At 45.9% G+C, this 25,765-nt stretch overlaps 1 protein-coding gene across 1 annotated transcript in view; it reads right to left on the reverse strand.

Moving 5' to 3' along the window:
• Nucleotides 1–20,623, reverse strand: part of LOC149436686 (uncharacterized) — a 33,752-nt gene extending 13,129 nt beyond the window's left edge. The window contains exons 1-3 of the mRNA XM_089661591.1: nucleotides 20,173–20,623; nucleotides 8,483–8,803; nucleotides 3,698–4,063 (exon numbers count right to left, since the gene is read on the reverse strand). Coding sequence (XP_089517717.1) covers nucleotides 3,698–4,063; nucleotides 8,483–8,803; nucleotides 20,173–20,623 — 1,138 coding nt within the window. The remainder of the gene's footprint in view (nucleotides 1–3,697; nucleotides 4,064–8,482; nucleotides 8,804–20,172) is intronic.
• Between the last annotated feature and the right edge of the window lie 5,142 nt (nucleotides 20,624–25,765).

A 25,765-nucleotide genomic window follows, 5' to 3' on the forward strand; every position in this document is an offset into this window, starting at 1 on the left:
ATTTCTCCCAGGAAGGGACAGGTTTTTTTAATGACTGTGAGCCCATTCCTTCCATGTACTGTACATCCTCAACTGACACTTCTTGCCTGGAACAATGGGTAGTATCATTGTCTAATGCAGTTGTCCTCTTCTCCTTGAAAGGTAGAGGTCCTCTAATGCCCCTGATCCCTCTCCTTCTAGGGACATGTCCTCAATTGGGACGTCTCCTTGCCTGGTGTAAGGATTAGTATCCTGTCCAATGTGGTAATCCTCTTCATTTTGAAGAGACAGGTTATCTCATGACCCTGAGCCCTCTCCTTCTATGGACATATCCTCAACTGGAACTTCTCCTTTCCTGTAACACTGTTTTGTATTGAGGTAGCTAATGGGTTGACCTTAGAGTGTGCAGGTCATAATATGTGCACAAATATGCCCTTTATTTATTCATAGAAAAATTAGAAATATAGAAAAAAAAAGTTAAAGGTGTTTTACTTCAATTTTCAATCCTCTCTCTTAGTTTTTTGCCCTGGGGCTGAAACCACCACACACTGTGGATGTTGAAGTATTTCAGTTTCTAGCTCCAGCACTTAATGGACTACAGTCAAAAACATTTGAAAGAGCCCTAAAGGAGGGAGTGCTATAATCAGTAAAAGATTAAATCCAAACCACCAAGTTGTATGATGCTTTGCACTGCAATGCTCCTCACCCAGCACACACTGATATCACTTTGCTGAAGAACCAGCATACAAACTTGTTTCTCCTTGAGCAAGCTATAGGTCCTACAGACTATGACCATTATTACTATTTTATTGTTATTATACAGGATTTATATAGCGCCAACAGTTTGCACAGCGTTTACAAAATAAAGGTAGACATTACAGTTAATATACAAATTGGTAAATGACCGTCTGAACCTTCTAACTTTGAGTTCACTGGCTAGCTCCATTTGATATTTTTATGAGAAAATGAGTCTCTTGACAGTCCTCTTCCCATCTGCATTCTTTCTTGCACTCCCCCAGTGTTCTGTTGCTCTTGCAGCCAAACGCTGTGCAAGTTCAATATTGGATAGTGGCAGAGTTTACATGGGGTTAATGACATGGTCCTCCTCACATGATAGTGTTCAGGAGTAACACATGGCTGCTGGGCTTGAACGTTACATGATAGAAGATTGTTACCTCATACCGAGAATTTATGATAGACCAACATAGTGATAGGGGGGAGTAGGAAGAGTAGAAACAGGTGTCACATACCTGGTTGGGGAGCCTGACATGGAGAGGAGGCGTCCTCTTTCTACTCCCGCTCGGAGCCACAACTGTATGAGTTGCTACCTCACTAACAACCTTCTAGATCCCCTACATTCCACTGCAACTTTCCTAATAAAACTCACGAACGACCTACTAACTGCTAAAATCAACGGCCATTACTCCGTACTCATACTTTTAGAACTTTCTGCTGTCTTTGACACAGTTGACCACCCATTCCTCCATAATAAACTTCACTCCCTTGGCCTCTGCAACTCTGTTATATCCTGGTTCTCCTCTTACCTCTCACTTTCAGTGTCTTCTACAACACCATTTCCTCAACTCCTCTTCCTCTTTCTGTTATGGTCCCTCCTATTCTCTCTCTATATTTCCTCCCTGGATCAGTTGATAACTTCCCATGACTTCCAATACCACCTCTTTGCCAACGACACCCAGATCTGTATTTCTACTCCCTAACTCACCCCCTCAATCTCCTCACGTATCGCAAATATGGATGTCACGCCACTTTCTCAAACTCAATCATTCTAAAACTGAACTTGCAATATTTCCTCCTCCCTGATTCCCCCCTCCATGACTTTATCACTGAGATCAACAGGACAACCATTGCTCCCTCCACACATGCCAGGGTGATAGGTGGACTCTGACCTCCCCTTCGGCCCCCACATCTAATCACTGGCTAAATCTTTCCACCTCAACCTCTACAACATTTCCAGAATTCACCCCTTCCTGATTAACGACACCACAAAACAATTTATTCATTCCTTGTTATATCCCACCTCGACTACTGAAACTCCTTCCTCACTGACCTACCTTTACACAGGCTTTATCCCCCTTCATTCCATTATGAATGCTGCTGCTAGACTTCCACACCTTACCAACCAATCCGCGACTGCTGCCCCTCTCTGCCAATCTCTTCAATGGCTTCCACTAGCCCAAAGTATAAAATTCAAAATGCTAACCACAACATACAAGGCCATTCACAACACTGCCCCCAGCTACATCACCAACCTCATTGGATATCGCCCAAATTGTCCTCACCACGACATCATCCTCTATCTCTCTTGATACCTCCTTCCACACTCGTCTCCAGGACTTTTCCAGAACCTCTCCATCCTCTGAAACTCCCTACCCCAGTATTTCCAGTCAACTCCTACCCTGTCCTTCTTTAGGTGATCCTTGAAAACTCATTTATTCAGTGAAGCCTATCCTACCTCCACCTGAGAACTGTACTTGAGTCAACTAGATTGTAAGCTCGTAAGAGTAGGGCCCTCTTACCCCTCGTACGTTGTTTGTTGTTGTTGTACTGTGCCATGTATTGTCCCCCCTATTGTACAGCGCTGAGCAAACCCTTTGGCGCTATATAAACTCGTAGTAATAATAATAATAACTCCATCAGATCATCCCCTGCAGCTATTACCTTTTGTACCACCTCCCCCTTCCTTTAGATGATTGTAAGCTCCACAAGCCGGGCCCTCCTATTCCTTCTGTATAGTAATGCCCGTAGCGTAAATGACAGGAAAGAAGTAGCGCAGGGCAGGCATGACTAGGCCTAGAGTGGGTAAGGAAGGCTAGAAAGGGTTAAGTCAGTGCAGGGGTTTAAAAAATGTATAGGTGGGAGCTGGTTGGTAGAGGGAGAACGTGGGTGGTCTCCTTGGCACCTTTGGGTGGGGTGTCCTGGTTGGGGGGTGGTCAGTCGGAGCTGGACGTTGGTGAGTGAGCTTCCCTCCCACCCTCCCTATTTAGTGAGTATTGTTTTCCTCTACGAGGAATGGGGGTTCTGCGGTTCATGGGCGGTTTGTTGGTCTTTGGAGGCGGGTATTATCTTGAAGGTACAGAGAATGGTGTGGGACCCATCGGTGGTATGGTGTGCCCGGGGAACATTCCAGTTAACCAAGGTTTAACTGGAATGTGGTGGTGCTGCACTGCGGACGGTAAGGTTGTCTCCGAGCTGGGTGGTTGCGGCTGGAGGCCTGGTGGTATATGGGGTCCGCAGGTGCATTTCAGATAATTTGTGGATGGGGCCTTCGAAGACCAACAACAAATTGGTATGTTTTCTGTTATAAGGAATGGTTTGGTGTTTAAATCATGTGGTTAATAAAAGGCCACGTTGGCCATTTACTCCAAATCGGTGTCATGTTTTTATTTAAGTAAGAGTTATGGTAAGGAGATCTGGATGAACCGATCTCTGGTGCACTAGTCATGAACTGCATTGTAATTGTACTGTCCCCCTTAAAATTATAAAGTGCTGCACAAACTGATGACGCTATATAAATCCTGTACAATAATATATATATATTATATATATATATATATATAATGAGTTCTAGAAAGCATACTAATTGGTGTTGTAGAGAACAGATGTAACACACGTCTGTTTGTGGCACCATGAGCTCTAAATACAACCTGGATCTTGTTTTGAATAATACTTTTTGACATTTATGACAGCCGGTATGTACCTTGTAAGCGTGTTAAACGTGTTCCAGGACCTTCTTCTAAGATTGTCACTATGTGGTTTGGAGAATCTGACACTGAGCATTGTCTACTTATCACTCGGCAGTAGAAGGTGGTGTTATCTGACCCATGGAAGTCTTCCAGGTGAAGATCGGACCCATTCACCAATCTGGTCTTTCCCCTGTAATCTGGGTGTATGTAGTCCAGGTTTGGATGGTAGGCGTAATTCTCTCTAGCATCCCCGAAAATCCAGTAGACTTCTGTCCGTAAGATATTTTTGTTGTTTTGTACAGTGTAGCTGCAGTTTATTATAGTAGATTGATTGAATTCCACTTCCTCTGTCTGGGTGATATTTAGGCTGTTTGATTTATCTTAAATTAGAACACAGAAACAATTAAAATAGACCTATTCAGTTAGGTGGACCTATCAATAATCCTTTGAGGAGACTCCAAGTAGAAAGACCATTCATTTCAACAAAAATCTTTCTGTAAGATTATCCGCTTCCACGCCGCCCTATAGCAGAAATACTGCTACAGGGCGGCACAGCTGTGCAAAAAATATGTAAATATATGTAATTTTGCAGTTCTGGGCAGGGGGCGCATGCGCCCTACCTGCGCCACCATTCGCGGTCTCGGCTGTCAATCACCAGGTCCCAGCCGGTGATTCCCCACCGACACCTGGCAATCACCAAGTATCACCGATGGGGGGAGAGACCTGTGTATAAACAACACAGATCTCTCCCGACAGATCCTGCACACTGCTTTTCATAGCAAAGCCATGCAAAGCAGTGTGCTTACAGTGGAAAGCACACACACACAGTACACAGTTAACCCTTTGATTGCCCCAGATGTTAACCCCTTCCTGCCCAGTGCCATTAGTACTGTGTTAGGGCTTTTTATTAGCACTGATCACTGCACTGGTGTCACTGGGGATGTCAGTGAAACCAAGTTAGTTCCCCCCCAGTGTCAGAATGCCCGCCGCAGTCCCGCTATAAGTCACTGATCGCCACCATTGCTAGTAAAAAATGTTTAAAAAATCAACCCCAGTATCTATACTGCCATTTGTAGATGCTATAACTTTCACGTAAACCAATTCATTTACACGTATTTTTTTTTTTTTTATCAAAGACATAGAGCAGAATACATTTTGGCCTAAATTGATGACGAAATTAGATTTTTTAAATTTTTTTAATAGCAAAAAGTCAAAAATATTGTTTTTTTTTTCAAAATTGTCGGACTTTTTTTATTTATAGCGCAAAAAATTAAAAACAAAGAGGCGATCAAATACCACTGAAAGAAAGCTCTATTTTGGGGGGAAGATTACGTAAATTTAATTTGGGTGCAGCGCTGCATGACCGTGCAATTGTCAGTTAAAGTAACGCAGCGCCGTATCGCAAAAAATGGCCTGGTCATGAAGAGTGGAGGGGGGGAATCCTCTGGAGGGCGAGGGGTTATATGTGAACATATATTATTCATAGTATTTACCTGTAAATCCTTCCTTGTGTAGACTTCCAAAAAACCCAAGACCATTACTAGGTGCCACCATCTTTGTTGAAAGGATAGTTCAGAGCTGTAACCCCACTGGAGTAGTTAGGTTTCAAGTTCAAAGGCATATTGCAAGTGAAGAAAAACAATTTATGGAAAGGAATAATACTGTAAGAAAGCATTTAGAGCTGAACTCCAGGCAGGCAGATGTAAAAGACGCTTTAATGTAGTGCTGCATTTTTAAACGAAAGCAAATTTACCCTTTCACTGCCAGAGCTGTTATTGTGTTTTTGCACACGTGTTTAAAAAATCATTTTAGGCTCGAATACCACTTAAAACTCCCGACACGTTATATATTTTCTGAAAGCAGACATCCTAGACCAGCAATGGGCAAACTACGGCCCGCGGGCCGTATACGGGCCGGCGGACCTTTTAATCCGGCCCGCGGAGCTAGGCTCCCGCTAGGCTCCTCTCACAGTCCGCCCTGAAGACCGGTGTAGCATGAAAATCTGTCTCCTATGAGGATCTGTCCCCCTCGACGTATCTGCGCATGTGCCGGAGATCGCCGATCGGCTGCTAATGCCTGAAACTGGCACATGCGCAGATACGTCGAGGGGGACAAATCCTCATAGGAGACAGATTTTCATGCTACACCGGAACGGCGCGGGAATACGGCGAGAGGAACGCGCGGAGTAAAGGTAAGTGAATTGACACAGGGGGGACTTGGGGACTTAATATGGGGAATGAATTACTATATGGGGGATGAATTAATATGGGGAATGAATTACTATGGGGGATGAATTACTATAGGGGGGATGAATTACTATATGGGGGATGAATTACTATGGGGGATGAATTACTATATGGGGGATGAATTACTATGTGGGGGATGAATTACTATATGGGGGATGAATTACTATATGGGGGATGAATTACTATGGGGGATGAATTACTATATGGGGATGAATTACTATGGGGGATGAATTACTATAGGGGGGATGAATTACTATAGGGGGGATGAATTACTATACGGGGGATGAATTACTATGTGGGGGATGAATTACTATGTGGGGGATGAATTACTATGTGGGGGATGAATTACTATGTGGGGGATGAATTACTATGGAGAATGAATTACTATATGGGGGATGAATTACTATGGGGGATGAATTACTATATGGGGGATGAATTACTATGGGGGATGAATTACTATGGGGGATTAATTACTATATGGGGGATGAATTACTATATGGGGGATGAATTACTATATGGGGGATGAATTACTATGTGGGGGATGAATTACTATGGGGGATGAATTACTATGTGGGGGATGAATTACTATGTGGGGGATGAATTACTATGGGGGATGAATTAATATGGGGAATGAATTACTATATGGGGGATGAATTACTATGGGGGATGAATTACTATATGGGGGATGAATTACTATATGGGGGATGAATTACTATGTGGGGGATGAATTACTATGGGGGATGAATTACTATGTGGGGGATGAATTACTATGTGGGGGATGAATTACTATGGGGGATGAATTACTATATGGGGGATGAATTACTATAGGGGATGAATTACTATATGGGGGATTAATTACTATGCTTACTATGGGGGAATATTACTATACTTACTATGGATGACACATACACATCATTCATCTACTCTTGGTCCGGCCCCCGGGTCCAATATATGAACCCATTGCGGCCCTCAAGTCAAAACGTTTGCCCACCCCTGTCCTAGACAGTAAAATAGATACCATTTTTTTTAAATCACACAATATTAGCGAAACAGTTTATATATAGAAAATAGGGGCAACATTTTTTTGGGCCACAGCAGCAAAAAAATAAAATAAATGTAAAAAAAAAAAGTGAACTATGGCAGACGCAGAAGGAGGAACACCTGCGATGCAGAAGGGGAGAACAGCAATTATGCCGCAATTGGTTTTAGTTCTGCAGCCCAAAAAAAAGGAAACCACTGCTGACGCAGAAGGAGGAAAACCTATCACATGAAAGGGGAACACTAAAGATGCAGCAACAGAACCTGATGCTGACAAAAAAAAAAACAAATTCACAAAAAAATTTAAAGAATAAAAAAAAAATATGGGAACGGCAGTGATGCAGAGGTGTTGCGAAAACAACACACTGAGACCACAACACTGCTCCACAATGCTGCACTACACTCACGACACTGTCTACTAACACACCAATAACTATCCTCACCTATCTAACTCCACCAACACACTACACAAGGCAGCTGTGTAAGCAGCCTTATATAGTGTGGGGCATGGACTTAGCACTTGAGCCATGATTGGCCAAAGTCACTGAGACTTTGGCCACTCATGGCTCTTAATGTGAACTCAGCTGTGATTGGCCAAAGCATTGCACCTGACCTTTGACCAATCACAATGCGCACATTGCATTGTGGGGCGCGCGGGTGAACTTCCTGCCGAACGCCCTTACCGTTCCAATGTTTGGCGAACACTCGAACAGCCAAAGTTCAAGTTGAACGTACGTTCAACTTGAAAACGTAGCCCATCCCTATTCATGGGGGGTCTGGCCAATCCCAGGTTTGGAGGCCCTGGTAGAGTGGTGGACTGGCCTATAAATATGAGAGAGTTGGGAGGAAGATGGAGTGCTGATAAGAATGTTGGTCTCCTACGTCTGGGGGGTGTTGGTGGCCTCTAGGCTGGGCTCAGGCTGGCTCAGGAGGATACATTCTGCAGAGAGGCATGGATAGAATCAAGGCCTGGAGCAGAAGGGAGCAAAGAGGACAGTGTGAGTACAGCACCATACTTTGGGATCTACAAGGGGAAAAGACTGTCACATGTAGCAAGCTTTCTATGGACAGCACTGGGCTCCATCCTTTATCCTTGCCCTGGGAGATCTTCCGAGAAGCCAGGAGGGCTGGTGGTGTTTCCAGCCTGTAGAGCTGGGAGCAGCTCTACAGGGGAAGAGAAGACATCCCTGCATGTAGCCACCAGAAGCTAGGCTGATTTTAAGGGGCTGCTAGTTCCTCACCCATCAAGGGCTGCTGCTACTGATCTGCAATGGCTGACGGCTTTCAGAAAAAGAGCAGTCCAAGATCAAGCCAAACTGGGCATTCCATAATCCCTATCCAAGTTAAATTCCCCTAATAAAACAGCAAAACCAAGTTCATGGACTGGTCACTGTCTTTGGATGCAAGTCTGTGTGAAAAATACCTGTTGCCTGGCTGTGCGGAGGGAAGTTAAGGGATACCCACAACACAGCGGTCCTCATGAAGGTAGTGCTACAGAGAAAGAAAATCACCCACCTATAATGTGAAGCTGCGGTCCAAGATAATATGTGTTTTTCTCTTCATTATAGGTAGACATTTTCACTTCCCAGCAATAAAAATCTTTATCCTCATTGGTAACTTGATTGATTTGGAAAGATAAAGTATTATTCTTATAGGTGCAATTTCCAGCACTCATGCCGTCTTCACATGCAGTACCAGCGTCTGAGGTCCTCCTTACATGGCAGGTGACGTTACTTGCAGATGTCATGTTACTTGTGAAGTGACCCAAAAGGGTCACGTTATCTCCAGGAGCAGCAAAGATCTCCGGTATTGTCTCCAGAGCAGGTTCATTCTTACCTGACATTGAAAAAAATATTATTAGAAAAAAATGTGCAGAACAAAAACATCAACCTACGCCGACATTTTTTAACTCCAGGTAAACAGCCTAATACAAAGTAAAAATTGTTATAGGATAAGTCCACCTTTGGGAACATGTTACATGTTCCACCTGTTTTTAGGGTGGAACATGTAACATGCTCCCATAGCTGCAGCTGTTGCCCGCTGCCCCCTCTGGCAGATAGTACGTGGAGAAGTTTCCCCGTACTATCTGTCAGATTTGAAAACAGTGCTCCGCCCACAAGGTCACATCAGTCATTCATGGACTTCCATGTATGAATGAACTGCAAGTTCCGACAGCCTTAGCACCAGTGGGCTTGTAGTTTTCAATGAACTACGACAGAGCTGTGGGGCGCCATGGTAGTTCATTGAAGCATCCTGTTGATATCTGCTTTACCGTACATCTCGTACACCCAGTACATCCCCGTATATCCCATATATCCAGTACTTATCCTGTACACCCCGTACATCCTGTATATCCCGTACATCCCGTATATCCCGTATATCCAGTACTTATCCTGTACACCCCATACATCCCGAATGTCCCGTACACCCTGTACATCCCGTACACCCTGTACATTCCGTATATCTTGTATATCTCGTACATCCCATATATCCCATACACCCTGTACATTGCATATATCCCATACATACCGTACACCCCATATATCCAGTACTTATCCTGTACACCCTGTGCATCCCATATATCCCATACACCCTGTACATCCCGTATATCCTTTACATCCTGTACATCTCGTACACCCTGTACATCCCGTACATCCTGTATATCCAGTACTTATCCTGTACACCCCATACATCCCGTATATCCTGTACATCCCGTATATCCCGAACATTCAGTATATCCCATACACCTTGTACATCTCGTACACTCTGTACATCCCGTATATTCCGTACACCCTGTACATCCCGTACACCTTGTACATCCCATATATCCCGTACACCCCGAACATCCCGTAAACACCATACATCCTGTATATCCCGTACATCCTGTATATCCCATACACCCCGTACATCTCGTATATTCCGTACATCCCGTATATATCCCATACATCCCGTATATCTCGTACACCCCGTACATCCCGTACATCCCGTACATCCCATACATCACGTACATCCAGTACATCAAGCATATATTTTGACAGGTCTGCAGGAGACATGCATGGCATCAGCGATCTACCGATCGCTGGTGCAATGCTTTCCGGGCTCCTGTAGACAAAAATAATAAATGCACATTTTTTTACCTGAAAAAAAAATGTGCATTTATTTTTTTTGTCTAAAAGGTGAACTTATCCTTTAAAAAGGCTCTTCGGTCAGGTTGCAAAAATTACAAAGTCAGCATCTACAAATACTGTAGCCACTGACTTTTAATAAAAAGACACTTACTTGTCCAGGGGTCCAGTGCTGTCCTCACCCAGGCCTATTCTTTGCTGGTCTTCAGATCCCCAGTGCCAGCATGCTGACTCTGGCAAGCCGGCTTTGACTGTCTTCACAGCCAGATCTCCACTGTGCATGTGCATGTCACATTGAACTTTGTGAATGGCGGGGGGGGGGGGCTTCCATTGGGATATCCTAGGTAATTCCAGCGGAAGTGGGTACATGTCAAAACTAGGTATAACCCCCCCCCCCCCCCAAAAGGAGAGAGGAGGGGGAGGAGGGGGATAAGCAAACTTCCAGATCAGTCTGTTTAGAAGTAGTTTTTTGAGTCAATGTAAAGTGGAACTAAAGCCCCGCTTTTAAAAATTGCAAGTAGGCAGACTATTTATTGCAGAAGAGACATGCAATGTATTTTTTGCAATAAAAGAAACCTACCTGCCTGCTCACAGTCTCCTTTGAAATGTATAATGAGCTGCACAAGTGCAGCAATTCATTGTGCTGGGGATTGTTGCTTTCTCTGCAACTTGCCAGGGCTTATTGCTTGCTCTGAAACTTGCTAGGGGTTGTTGCTTGCCCTGAAACTTGCTGGGGGTTGTTGCTTGCCTTTAAACTTGCTGGGGGTTATTGCTTTCTCTGAAACGTGCTGGGGGTTATTGCTTTTCCTGAAACTTGCTGGGGGTTATTGATTGCCCTGAAACTTGCTAGGGGTTGTTGCTTGCCCTGAAACTTGCTGGGGGTTATTGCTTGCTCTGAAACTTGCTGGGGTTATTGCTTGCTCTGAAACATGCTGGGGGTTATTGCTTGCTCTGAAACTTGCTGGGGGTTGTTGCTTGCCCTGAAACTTGCTGGGGGTTGTTGCTTGTCCTGAAACTTGCTGGGGGTTGTTGCTTGCTCTGAAACTTGCTGGCCTTGACACTCATTAACCATGTCCACATGTTGAGCACCCACACATGTGCAAGCATCGCACTATATATAGTTACATAGTTAGTCTAGCTGAAAAAAGTCCACCCAGTTCAACCATAAAAAAAAAAAATAAAGTTATAATCCTATACCCACTATGCAATTATTTTCCTTATCTCTTTAAGGCAGGTAGGTCCAAATAGCACACTGCATGTTTCTTCTCAATCTCTTCAATGTGTCAATAATAATTATTTTAAAATGCTGGCAACTACGATTTATTTTGGTCACTATGGTTTGTGCCCACTGATACAAGATATAGAGCTGATTTTTGAACAGGCTCCCTAGCAATGTAAGGGATGCAGTTACATACGTCCAGCCACTGCACCTTATGCACTTCAATTTGCTTTGCAGTTGCTATAGTCTACGTTTTGTTTTGCAGGATGAATGATTTCTCTATAACATTTCATATTTCTTTTTCTGGGTACGTTTTTCTCATTGTGTTATGCAAGCTTTTATTATAATATAAGATTTAGGCCACAGGGACTAAGTTTGCCCCTTTCACAATACCTGGTGGATGAACCAACCTGAAGTGATGAGGACAGCCTTCCTCTCAATGGCGGCTCAGGGCCCCTGGTGGAGTAAACAGGTGGCATGAGGGCACAGAGTGGCACAAGTGCCTCGTATTTCTTGCCACCATGTCCGGTTTGACTGAATTCTACAGGAAACTCAGTCAAACCATCTTCTTGTCCTAAAATTTCCTCCAAAGGACTCCACAGACACTGTCATGTAGCCAGACTTGGTGAAGGAAGTCGGGTAGGAAGAAGCTTTGTTGGAAGAGAAGAATCAAGTTTCAAACACCATAGTAAGGCAAACTTCCAAGAAATATATGGTTCTCATATGTCCTTTTCAGGTGGGAGAGTACTCTCCAGAGGATGATGACAATGAGTCAGTGTTTGTGTCAAGTGTTGAGCTATCAAAAAGGACGACATCCCAAGTGCAATCTAATCCAAAAGGGCAGGATCTACTGGCTTAGGTGGTGTAGGCTCAACTTGAGATGCATAAGTTATGCAAGTGAGGAGACTTGTGAATATGAAGAAACCCCTCACTGATGTGAGACAGGCAGTGATTACTTTGACCTCAGAAAGGATGAGGTTGAGCATCGGGTGAGGTTGAGTCGGGTACTGAACTGCTTCTTCTGGAAAGAGATCCTATAGCTGTGGGGAAGCTGGGCAATGTCCAAGGAGAAGAACTCCACCTGACACTATGGAAGAAGCCTTGGAGGTGCTACAGATACTGCTATTCGGATGTCCAGAGGGAAAACTTCAGAGGGCCCCAGTGAAAGAGCCAACTGGGTGCTTGCTTACAACAGCCAGCTCCAAATCCAAAGAAGTGAAAAGGCAACAACAGAGGGCCAAAGCCTTAAATAGGGCCCCTCTACTATTTCTGAGAGATCATCAAACTCAATTCCTTTCACCTCGAGTTTTCCGCCCAGGGAAGAAAATGCGCACAATTTCTTAAAAATCAGTTGAGTGAGCGCAGACCAGCCCCCAACCACCAACCAGAAAAAGGAGCTGCAGCTGTTGCAAAAATGAAAAGCAGCAGCAAGAATGAAATGGAATGAAATGGGGCCACACTACAATTAAGTTGAAGCACGTGGCAAGGAGGTGACATATTGCCTCCTCATCCCCTGTCAAACACCCTCTGAAAAGTGATCTGCCTGGTATCACTTTTATGAGCAGTAGCAATGATAGCTGCACATCTGAACGAGCCCTTTCACAGAGCCCCCTTAGATCCCTTTAGTTTGATGCACCACCACACTACTGATGCAGGAACATGTTTTTTTCTCTGCCACTGTTAGCCCCATATTTGTGCATCAGTTTTAAACTCTTGAGTTCACTACAATGTTCCACAACCAGGGAGAACTCATGGGGCCCCTGGGCAATTGGGGATCATGGGGCCCCTGTGTCCTTGCCCACACTCAAAACACACCCAAAAAAAGCCTATAAAAGGTACCAGAGGCATTTTATGGGGCCCCCCACTGACCCCCGGCCCTCGGGCAGTGCCCGAGTGCTCGAATGGTCAGTCCGCCCCTCTCCACAACTATTGGATTTATTTCAGTGCATACATTTCAAACATTACATAGATTTCAGTCACTATTAGCTTCACCCCATCCTCCAGGGAGGGTCTAGTTTGCCGTCTTTGTCCTGGAAAGTGGATGACCTTGTTTTAGCACTGCATGGCACCCACCATATGACATGTGATATAAATGTGAAAACCTGCGAGCAATCCCAAAACAGTGTAAATTAAATAAAATTGAAAATTTAGAAATGCTTCTCATACCTACACATACTCACAAAAATGTGCTAAATACAGAAAAAATAAAATGATCGTGCTGCACTTCTCTTAACAGTAGCCAATAGGGTATATAGAATTCCAATGTGAAAAAAATTATAATAAATATAAACAAAAAACTACTAAATAATAGAGTCCATCTCCATATCATGATTCCTTCAATATATAATGATGATTTGTGCCATTTAAATCTTCCTTTTGACAATTTGCCTTCACCAACAACGACACCAGTTGTGCTCTACACTCATAGGCTGCAGGATCGCTTCTCTCTGCTCTCACATGGAAAAAAACGATCTTTACTTGGTATTGTTTACTATGTGATTGCTGTGATTTGACACAGCAATCACTTGATAAAATATCATGTGACCACCGGGACACAGCGGTAATGTGATGTGCTGTGCCTGGGTGATACACGGATCAACAGGCTCCCGGGTGTGCGCTCTGTGAGCCATGCAGGAGCCTCCTATGCGGACTGACGTACAGGTCGAGTCAGTGCTGCTTCCCATCAGCTGTCTATAGGCAATGGGTGGCCGGTAAGCAGTTAGTCTACACTGAGTACCCCATAATGGCAAAGTGAAAACAGGAATTTTGAAATGTCTTTGAATTTATTAAAAAGAAAAAACTGAAATATCACATGTACTGAAAGTGTTACTAAACCCCGGACCCTGCATTCACTATATTTGCTCTCCCCGGACCCTGCATTCACTATATCTGGTCTCCCCGGACCCTGCATTCACTATATCTGGTCTCCCCGGACCCTGCATCTACTATATCCGGTCTCCCCGGACCCTGCATTCACTATATCCGGTCTCCCCGGACCCTGCATTCACTATATCCGCTCTCCCTGGACCCTGCATTCACTATATCCGCTCTCCCCGGACCCTGCATTCACTATATCCGCTCTCCCCGGACCCTGCATTCACTATATCCGATCTCCCCGGACCCTGCATTCACTATATCCGCTCTCCCCGGACCCTGCATTCACTATATCCGATCTCCCCGGACCCTGCATTCACTATGTCTGCTCTCCCCGGACCCTGCATTCACTATATCTGGTGTCCGCGGACCCTGCATTCACTATATCCGCTCTCCCCGGACCCTGCATTCACTATATCCGCTCTCCCCGGACCCTGCATTCACTATATCTGGTCTCCCCGGACCCTGCATTCACTATATCCGGTCTCCCCGGACCCTGCATTCACTATATCTGGTCTCCCCAGACCCTGCATTCACTATATCCGCTCTCCCCGGACCCTGCATTCACTATATCCGATCTCCCCGGACCCTGCATTCACTATATCTGGTCTCCCCAGACCCTGCATTCACTATATCTGGTCTCCCACAGTACACACAACATGGAAATGCAATTATTTTATTAAATATAAACTGATAAATACCTTTTCTCATCAGCAGTATATAGCAGTCTTGTGTCTTCTATCAGTGTCCAGCCCACCACTAGCTAAAGTTTATAGGAGAAGTTTTTTTTTTTTTTACTCTAGGATGGAAATCCCCTGAAATCTGGACAGTGCTGATTGGCCCTGTGCTAATCACATGCACTATATCCGCTCTCCCCGGACCCTGCATTCACTATATCCACTCTCCCCGGACCCTGCATTCACTATATTTGCTCTCCCTGGACCCTGCGTTCACTATATCCGGTCTCCCTGGACCCTGCATTCACTATGTCTGCTCTCCCCGGACCCTGCATTCACTATATCTGGTGTCCGCGGACCCTGCATTCACTATATCCGCTCTCCCCGGACCCTGCATTCACTATATCTGGTCTCCCCGGACCCTGCATTCACTATATCCGGTCTCCCCGGACCCTGCATTCACTATATCTGGTCTCCCCAGACCCTGCATTCACTATATCTGGTCTCCCCGGACCCTGCATTCACTATATCTGGTCTCCCCGGACCCTGCATTCACTATATCTGGTCTCCCCGGACCCTGCATCTACTATATCCGGTCTCCCCGGACCCTGCATTCACTATATCCGGTCTCCCCGGACCCTGCATTCACTATATCCGCTCTCCCTGGACCCTGCATTCACTATATCCGCTCTCCCCGGACCCTGCATTCACTATATCCGCTCTCCCCGGACCCTGCATTCACTATATCCGATCTCCCCGGACCCTGCATTCACTATATCCGCTCTCCCCGGACCCTGCATTCACTATATCCGATCTCCCCGGACCCTGCATTCACTATGTCTGCTCTCCCCGGACCCTGCATTCACTATATCTGGTGTCCGCGGACCCTGCATTCACTATATCCGCTCTCCCCGGACCCTGCATTCACTATATCCGCTCTCCCCGGACCCTGCATTCACTATATCTGGTCTCCCCGGACCCTGCATTCACTATATCCGGTCTCCCCGGACCCTGCATTCACTATATCTGGTCTCCCCAGACCCTGCATTCACTATATCCGCTCTCCCCGGACCCTGCATTCACTATATCCGATCTCCCCGGACCCTGCATTCACTATATCTGGTCTCCCCAGACCCTGCATTCACTATATCTGGTCTCCCACAGTACACACAACATGGAAATGCAATTATTTTATTAAATATAAACTGATAAATACCTTTTCTCATCAGCAGTATATAGCAGTCTTGTGTCTTCTATCAGTGTCCAGCCCACCACTAGCTAAAGTTTATAGGAGAAGTTTTTTTTTTTTTTACTCTAGGATGGAAATCCCCTGAAATCTGGACAGTGCTGATTGGCCCTGTGCTAATCACATGCACTATATCCGCTCTCCCCGGACCCTGCATTCACTATATCCACTCTCCCCGGACCCTGCATTCACTATATTTGCTCTCCCTGGACCCTGCGTTCACTATATCCGGTCTCCCTGGACCCTGCATTCACTATGTCTGCTCTCCCCGGACCCTGCATTCACTATATCTGGTGTCCGCGGACCCTGCATTCACTATATCCGCTCTCCCCGGACCCTGCATTCACTATATCTGGTCTCCCCGGACCCTGCATTCACTATATCCGGTCTCCCCGGACCCTGCATTCACTATATCTGGTCTCCCCAGACCCTGCATTCACTATATCCGCTCTCCCCGGACCCTGCATTCACTATATCCGATCTCCCCGGACCCTGCATTCACTATATCTGGTCTCCCCAGACCCTGCATTCACTATATCTGGTCTCCCACAGTACACACAACATGGAAATGCAATTATTTTATTAAATATAAACTGATAAATACCTTTTCTCATCAGCAGTATATAGCAGTCTTGTGTCTTCTATCAGTGTCCAGCCCACCACTAGCTAAAGTTTATAGGAGAAGTTTTTTTTTTTTTACTCTAGGATGGAAATCCCCTGAAATCTGGACAGTGCTGATTGGCCCTGTGCTAATCACATGCACTGTCCCAAGAAAAAAAAAACTTTTCTAGCAATACACACCAAACTGAGCATGTGCATGCCTACGGTTCAGTCTGGAGATAAGAGGTGGTCAATTCAAAAAGGGGAGGAACAGAGAAGAAAGGGTCAAACAGCCTTTTTACACAATGCAGAGGATTAACCCCTTAGGTTCCACAGTGAATATAACAAGCATGCTTTACTGCATATCTCCAAACTATGGCCCTCCAGCTGTTGAAGTACTACGAGTCCCAATATGTCTCTGTGTCAGGAATGGACTCATTTGCCGTGTGGGCTGCAGTACCAGAGCTGACCAGCGGGTGCTCTCAGCAGCCAGAAGCTCACACGTGCAATCAGCCAAACCTGGGGCTGATTGCAGAAAGGTGTATTTAAGGCATGACCAGGCCTGTGATCTGGGCCTTGGTGTATAGTTTCCCATGAGCCTCTGTACCTGGTATCTTGTGTTCCTGCTTCGTTGCTGACCCGGCTTGATCCTGACCTCTGCTGACCGTCTCCTGTTGAACCCCTGGCTTGCCTGACCATCCTTCTGCCTGATCCCCTGTACCGCGCTGCCCGTGAGTTACTGAACCCGGCTTGTGACCTTGACCATTCTCTGCCTGCTCCTTTGGTACCTTGCTGCCAGCACGTTGCTGACTTGGCCCGTCTGACCACGCTAACTACTCTGCCATCCATCCATCCTGCACGGATCCAGCCGTACCTGCACATACCTCTGGCGGATCCCTCTACCACTAGCAGGTGTACTCAGGGGCCGCAACCTGGTTCCTGTCTGCTCCAAGTCCATCCCCACCATCAGGGGCCCTGGTGAATAAGCAGACTGGGACTTAGACTCTGTGCCCTGGGGAATCCTGTCCTGGGGACCACTAGAGGTACCACCAAACGGTCATTACAGAACCCTACGGCCGGCCTGACCGTTCCACCTCTCCAGCCCTGACTACGCCTGTGTTCCTGCACCTACTAAGATTAGTGGAAGGTTGGTTTGTTCACTGTGCGTTTATATATATATATATATATATATATATATATATATATATATCTGGGTGGCTAATAATAAACTGTATTATTATACTATACCTGAAACCTGCGTTTCCCTGTGTCAGTCCACACCTTTCTGGTCATTCCTAGATTCCTGACACTCTGCCTCCGGGAGTCTTGCCTTTGGCTGCCAGAGTCTTTCAAATCCTCATGGGACTTGCAGTTCCTCAACACCTGGAGAGCCATAGTTTGGAGAACCCTGGCATATACAGACTGATTTTACTGTTGTGGGTTTAGTAACACTTTAAGTATTCAGACCCTTTGCTAAGTACTTTGTTGAAGCACCTTTGGCACCAATTACAGAGTTTTTTGGGTATGATGCCACAAGCTTCACGCACCTGGATTCTTTTGCTCTCAAGCCCCATAAGGTAGGATGGGGACCATTGGTGGACAGCCATTTTCAGGTCTCTCCACAGATGTTCAGTAGGGTTCAGTCAGGGTTCTGGCTGAGCCACTCTAGGACATTCGCAGAGTTCTCCCTAAGCCACTCCTCTGTTGTCTTGGTTGTGTGCTTACGATTATTGTCATGTTGGAAGATGAACCTTTAGCCCAGTCTGAAGTTCTGAGGGCTGTGAAAATGATTTTCATTGAGAAAATCTCTGTGCTTTGCTCCATTCATATTTCCCTCAACCCTGACCAATCTCCTCTTCCCTGCTGCTGAAAACCACCCCCTCAGCATGATGCTGCAACCACCATGCTTCACTGTTGGGATGGTATTGGGCAGGTGCCTGATTTTCTCCAGATACATTGTTTAGAATTGAGGCCAAATTGTTAATTCTTCATTTTATCCAACCAGAGAATCTTGTTCCTCACAGTCTGAGAGTCCCTCAGGTACTTTTTTTGCAAACTCCAAGCAGGTTTTCATGTGTTTTGCACTGAGGAGAGGCTTCTGTGTAGGCATTCTGCCATAAGGCCCAGATCGGTGGAGGGCTGCAGTGATGGTTGTCCTTCTAGAACTTTGTCTCATCTCCACACAGGATCTCTGGAGCTCAGTTAGAGTGACCATCAGGTTCTTGGTCACCTCTCTTACTAAGGCCCTTTTCCCCTCAGTTGCTCAGTTTGACTGGATGACCAGCTCTTGGAAGGGCCCTGGTTGAGCCAAACTTCTTCCATTTGAGAATTATGGAGGCCACTGTCCTTTTGGGAACCTTCAGTGAAGCAGACATTTTTGTAGCCTCCCCCAGGTATGTGCCTTCCTTGCAACAATCCTGTCTCTGAGCTGTTAGTTCCTTTGACCTAATGGCTTTTGCTCTGATACAGTATGCATTGTCAGCTATGAGGCCTTTTATAGAGAGGTGTGTGCCTTTCCAAAATCATGTCCAATAAATGTAATTTACCACAAGTGGACCTTCAGTCATGGTGTAGAAGCTTCTCAGCCAGGGGCGGACTGACAACTCATGGGGCCCCCGGGCAATAGGGGACCATGGGGCCCCTGTGTCCTTGCGCACACTCAAACCACACCCAAAAAAGCCAATGAGAAAGGTACCAGGGGCATCTCATGGGGCCCCCTTCTGACTCCGGGCCCTCGGGCAGTGCCTGAGTTCCCAAATGGTCAGTCCGCCCCTGTTCTCAGCAACAATCAAGAGAAATGGGAGGCACCTGAGCTAAACTTCAAGCATTGTTGCAAAGGGTCTGAATACTTATGCCAATGTGATATTTTGGTTTTTCCTTTTTCATACATTTGCAAACATTTCTAAAATTCTGTTTTCACCTTGTCATTATGGGGTACTGAGTGTAAATTATTGAGAAAAATATGAATTTAAATAACCGTAGTATCAGGCTGCAACATAACAAAATTGAAAAAAGTGAAGGCGGTCTGAATACATTATGAATACACTGTATACAGTGGCGTCCCTAGGCAGGTGTGGGGGGTGCGGCCCGCACCGGGTGACACCTACTGCACAGGGTGACACCAGACCCGCTCCACAAAAAGGTAAGTCGTGAAGCAAGCCGACGATCCCCGCAGGATGGATCTGATCCATCCTGCGGGGATTGTCAGCTGTCTTTGCAACGTACCTTTTCGTGGAGCGGGTCCGGTGTCACCACGTATAGGTTGCATGCCAATGATCCCCGCAGGATGGATCGGATCTGCGGACTGAGCATAATGGATCAGAGTCCAATCCGTTATGCTCAATCCTCAGATCCGATCAATTCTGTGGGGATCGTAGGAAGGGGTGTCAGCAAGTGTTACCGCACCGGGTGACACCAATCCTAGGGACGCCCCTGACTGTATATATCAAGTGATCTTGGATTACCTTTCACTGAAAGCTGCGTACCATCTGGGATTTGCCATTGTAAGATGGTTCCATTGGGGAAACTCAGTTCTATACGGCAGCAATAACGTGTAGCATCCTCCTTCGTTACATTGGTTATTGTTATTGAGGCATGTCTGTGTGTTACATTGAATGTCACATTTAGCCTTTCCTGATACTTAGAGGAGAAACATCCTGTCTTGGAGCAGTAAATGGCAAAATGATTATTTTCTCCACAGTAATTTAGATTAGATGCTTTCACAATAATATTTTCAGACACGATGCTGTTCTCCGATTCTGGAAAGGCAAATTGGCACGGAATGGTGACAGATCTCCCTTCTAGCGATTCAGTTCTTTTAGGCTGGTCCATACAGTACTGTGCAGAGATGCCTTGAAGTCTGTCTGAGAACAAAACATATGGAAATGATTGAAGACCAAGCATTTTCTGCCACATTTTGTTTACATCAGTATTTATTGCTGGAAAATTGTGAGGTGGGCCCCAAACATTACGTATATATTTTTGCCAAAAACCCTATGGGACGGGAGTCACTTTGGGTGGGGGGCCCATGGAACACAGCTCACTTTGGAGAGGTGGGGAGACCCCCTGTCTCAGCACCCCATATCCCTATTATGTGTAAATCACCCTGTGCCTGTTAGGGGTACAGGGTGATCTGTCCTAATATTGTGTAGACATGTCTAGGAGATAGGTGAGGTGGGGGGTTGTGGATTGTGTGGTGTTATGTGGTTGCATCCCATTGTTCTATTGTGTGTCTTGCTTGGGAGCAAACGATTATGGGATGTATGTGTTTGTGTATTAGCTTAGTGGGGGGTGGGTTGTCTCCAGAAGCCCTCCCTCCTGATGGGACTGTCTGCTGGTGTGAAGTTTGAATATCTGTGTGTCTCTTGTTACTAAATGTAGATTGCCCTGCCCTGTGACATTATGCAGGGAGGGGGGATTTATCTCTTGCGTGTCTATATCTTGTATCTGTGTTCAAATAAACTAGTCTACTTTCTGAATTTACTTCAAGACCGGTGTCGTCTAGTGTTGTATGGTCTGCTGTGGTGTTTGTGGTCGGTGTTCGGATGGGGAAGTAGTAGTCTAACGGAAACACCGAAGCGCAGACTGGGTCGGTTCCGTTACACCCTAGAGAATGAAATGGCAATCGTTGCAATTTTTCATGTCGCATGGTATTTGTGTAGCAGTTTAGAAAAAAAATTTGGAGGGGGGGGAAATACTCTTTAAAAAATAAAACAAAAAAACACAATATATACCCCAATTTTTGCAAAATATGAAAGAGGATGTTACGGTTAATAAATTTGCCGCACGCATGTGGAATGGCGCCAACAGTGGTGTATTTAGGGTTTGTGCTACCCTAGGCAACACAAAAGACGTCTGCCCCCACAGACACTGACCAACGCCACCCCCCCTCCCCCTCCCACATAGAGAGCCTGAGATTGACCAACAACACCCCTGCCCCCCACCTGAGAGAGCCTTCCACTACCCCCCCCCCCATTCCCCGCTGGCGATAGAGAGAGACACTCATCTTCACAGCTCCAGACATCACCGGGAACGAGAGTCAGGCTCTACATACACCATCAAGCAGCCTGCGGTCTCTCTCAGATCCCACCTGGTTCCTATGGCGTGTGTGTACCTTCTTTCATCCCTTCTTCTGGGGGGAAGGTGCTGCCCCCCTGAAAAATTCCACCCTAGGCAAGTGCCTAGTTTGTCTTGTGGTAAATACACCCCTGGGCACCAAGCTACGGTACTTAAAAATCTCCATAGGCAAAGCTTTAAACATTTTTTGGAGGTTACCTGTTTAGTTACAGTTACGCTAGAATTATTTCTCTCGCTCTAACGGTCATGGCGATACCTCACGTGTGCTACGAACACCGTTTACATATGCGTGCGTGACTTACGTATGCGTTCACTTCTGTGCGTGAGCACAGAGTACTGGGGGTGTTTTATATTTTTTTTTATTCATTTTATTTTTTATTTTTACACTCTCCTTTTATTTTTTGATCACTTGTATTCCTATTACAAGGAATGTAAACTTCCCTTGTAATTAGGGATGGGCTCTAACGTAAGTTCAACTCTAACTTCGGTCATTTGTGTGTCTGACAAACGGTAAGGGCCCCACAATGCACTGCGCTCTCACAGTGCATTGTGAGAGCAATGATTGGCCAAAGCAATGCACCTGACCATAGGTTTGGCCAATCACAGCACAATTGGGCAGAGGTGATGTCACCGCTAGCTCCGCCCAATTGTTTACATCAGACTGGCAAATGTCACACCTGTCAGATTGCGGCTAGTGCTCAGCGGGTGCAGACAGGTCGGCCTGGTATGGCTTCTAGGGGGAACCCGCATACTTTTTTTTTTTTTTTTTACCCTAAAGGGTCTGGTATGGACTTGGGGGAGGGGGGGACCCCACGCTGCTTTTTTTTATGTCAGTCCTGCTGCAGCAGGTTCTATACATTGTACAGATGTGCAACTTTGCAGGCAGTTTAAGGGAACCCTCCAGGCATGATATTTAAAATAATTTTTCATTTTTTTTTTACTTTAAGCAATAAAAAATGACTGCCCCTTTAAAAATTGTAGTTTTTGAAATGTCCCTCAGAGCTGTCCCCATACCCCTTTTATGGTCAATACCTTACATATAAGCCTTCAAATGGGCACTTTTGAATTTACAAGTTCGAATCCCATAGACTTGCATTGAGTTCTAAGTTTGCGGTCAAACATTCAATAGGGTTGAACGTTTGACCGCAAACAGAACATGGGGAGTCTTTGGCCCATCACTACTTGTAATACAAATAAGCATGACAAGTCCTCTTTAAGGAGAGATCTGGGGTCAAAAAGATCCCATATCTCTACCTTTAACCACTTGCCTACCGGGCACATGTACCTCCTTCCTGCCCAGGCCAATTTTCAGCTTTTAGTGCTGTCACACTATCACGGATCCCCCACACGCCCACAGCGACTAGCTAACCGAGGCGCGCACGTGCGGCCGTGACAGGGGGTACGAGGGAATAAAGGGGAACTCAACTTTGAATATATAGAACCGTATATAAGATCAGCTGTGATGTACTTCCACAGCCCGCACTACCTTTGGCCACCACCAGAGGGAGACTCCACTCCAATCCAGCTGGTCGACCACACACTGGCAGATACAAATTTTATATACAATCTGGTGCACTGATTAGAGTTGAGGAGCAGCTTAGTAATTACACACCCTTCTAGGAACCCTCCAGCTATCCTACAGCCAGAACCCCGGTGTTAATCACTCTTCCGCTGTCCACACACCCCCACACCAGACACACCACAAAAGGTAGCCTGCCACCACCCAACAGTTTATCCGCAGAACGGTCTGCTGAGACACCACACACACACAGATCTCCGTCTGGCTGATCTGTTACCTTTGCAATCTGCACACAAACTGTCCACACACAGTGCAGTTGCATACATATTGGCAATGAGCTTGACCGAGTGTTTAAAGGCACTAAAATACAATACAATCTAATCTCTCCGAAGATATGAGTCTGTGCTTAAATACACAAAAGTCACTAATTAATTGTAAGATTTAATATCCCGAAAGTGGGCAGTACATAAAATATGTACAAAATATAAAAAGTTACAGAAATACAAAAAATACAAGAAGAAACACAAATGACTATTCACTATAAAATAAAAGGGAATAAAACAGAATAAAACTTTTACCAAGATCTATCCTGCGACTGGAACAAGCCAAAGCGTCAGCAATCCGTCAGTCAAATCGAACCAGCTCCATACGAATCACAAATGTCCCATTTATGGGGATATGGACGTAGGCAGGACATTAGTCCTTGGCCAATTGACCCTGGGGGTGTTCCTGTACCTGCCCACAGGATGTTCTGGGTGTTGACCTGCCCAAGTTCAATCGGGCCAAGACCGGCTTGAAACACCAAGTTGGAGATTGGATTTCCGTCACCAGCGCATCAGTCCCATTGCGACAGTACCAAACACCTTTCGACTGTCGCCATCCAATACCACCTAACCATTCCCTACATTTTCCTGGCCTTCTACCTAAGCCACAAATATGATTTTTAGGTGTCGATGTGATGCACAGAATGCCCTATAAGAAGGAAGCATTTCCTAATTGATGAGCCTCTGTATCTGAGTACCTCATTTCCCCCAATAACAAGGATTGTGTCAGGAATGGACTTGCCAATAATGGTGGGACTCACCTGCCTTGTGGGCTGCAGTACCAGGGCTGGCCAGCGGGTGCTCTCAGCAATCAGAGACTCACCCCTACAATCAGCCAAACACCTGAAGCTGATTGCAGGGGTTGTATTTAAGGAATGACCAGACTCACACTCAGGGCCTTGGTGTGTGTTTTTCCATGGGCCCCTGTACCTTGTATCCTGTATTCCTGTTCCTGTCTGACTTGTTGCTGACCCTGCCTGATCCTGACCACTGCTGACTTCTCCTGCTTGATCCCTGGCTTGTGACCCTGACCATTCTCTGCCCAACCCTCTTTACCGCGCTGCCCGTGAGTTACTGAACCCAGCTTGTGACCCTGACCACTCTCCCGCCTGTTCCTGGTACTCCGTTTGACCGTTTGCTACTGACCCGGCCTGCCTGACTACTCTTTGTATTGTATGTATTGTTATCGGTGGGTGGTTTGGTTTGTTTGCACTGTGTTTATGTTTAGTTTTGCACTGCGTTTTGTATTGTTAGTCTTAGTAAATTATATTGTTTATACCATATCTGAAGCCTGCGTTTCCCTGTGTCAGTCCACACACCTCTGGTCATACCTGGAGCCCTGGCATTTTGAATATTTATTTAATGACAAGGACTGAAACTACATCTAATCTACTCAAATCTGTACATTTATGTCACATGTTCTCCTATCTCACATGTCTGGCTCTCCTCCTATCTATCCCAACACTCCTTCAGCATTTCCTACAACGGTGCCACCTCCCCTGCCCTCCCCCTCTCTGTTGGGGTCCCCCAAGGCTCTGTCCTTGGACCCCTTCTCTTTTCCATCTACACCTCCTCCCTTGGCAAACTGATACACTCCCACGGTTTCAACTATCACCTCTACGCTGATGACACTCAAATCTACCTCTCCACCCCTCACCTCACCCCCACAGTCTCCGCCCGCATCACTCACCTCCTAAACGACATCTCAGACTGGATGTTGCTCCATTTCCTCAAGCTTAACCTCTCCAAAACCCAGCTCCTCGTCTTTCCCCCTGCCCACGCCCCCCCCCATCCTATCCATCACTACCAACAACACCACCATCACTCCCGCCAGCAAGCCAAAGTCCTTGGCGTCACTTTGGACTCAAACCTTAACTTCCAACCTCATGTCAAATCACTTACAAACACATGCAGGCTCCACCTCCGCAACATCGCCAAGATACGCTCCTTCCTTACCCAAGACACCACTAAACTACTCGTTCACTCCCTGATTATCTCACGCCTTGACTACTGCAACTCCCTTCTCACCGGCCTACTCCAGTGCAGGCTCTCCCTGCTTCAGACCATCCTGAACTCAGCGGCCAGACTCATCCACCTCACCACCCGCTCCACCTCTGCCACCCCCCTCTGCCTATCCCT

This window comes from Staurois parvus, unplaced genomic scaffold (assembly GCF_062004578.1).
Source record: "Staurois parvus isolate SC_StPar_1 unplaced genomic scaffold, SC_StPar_1.0 ptg001352l, whole genome shotgun sequence".
Lineage (NCBI taxonomy): Eukaryota > Metazoa > Chordata > Amphibia > Anura > Ranidae > Staurois > Staurois parvus.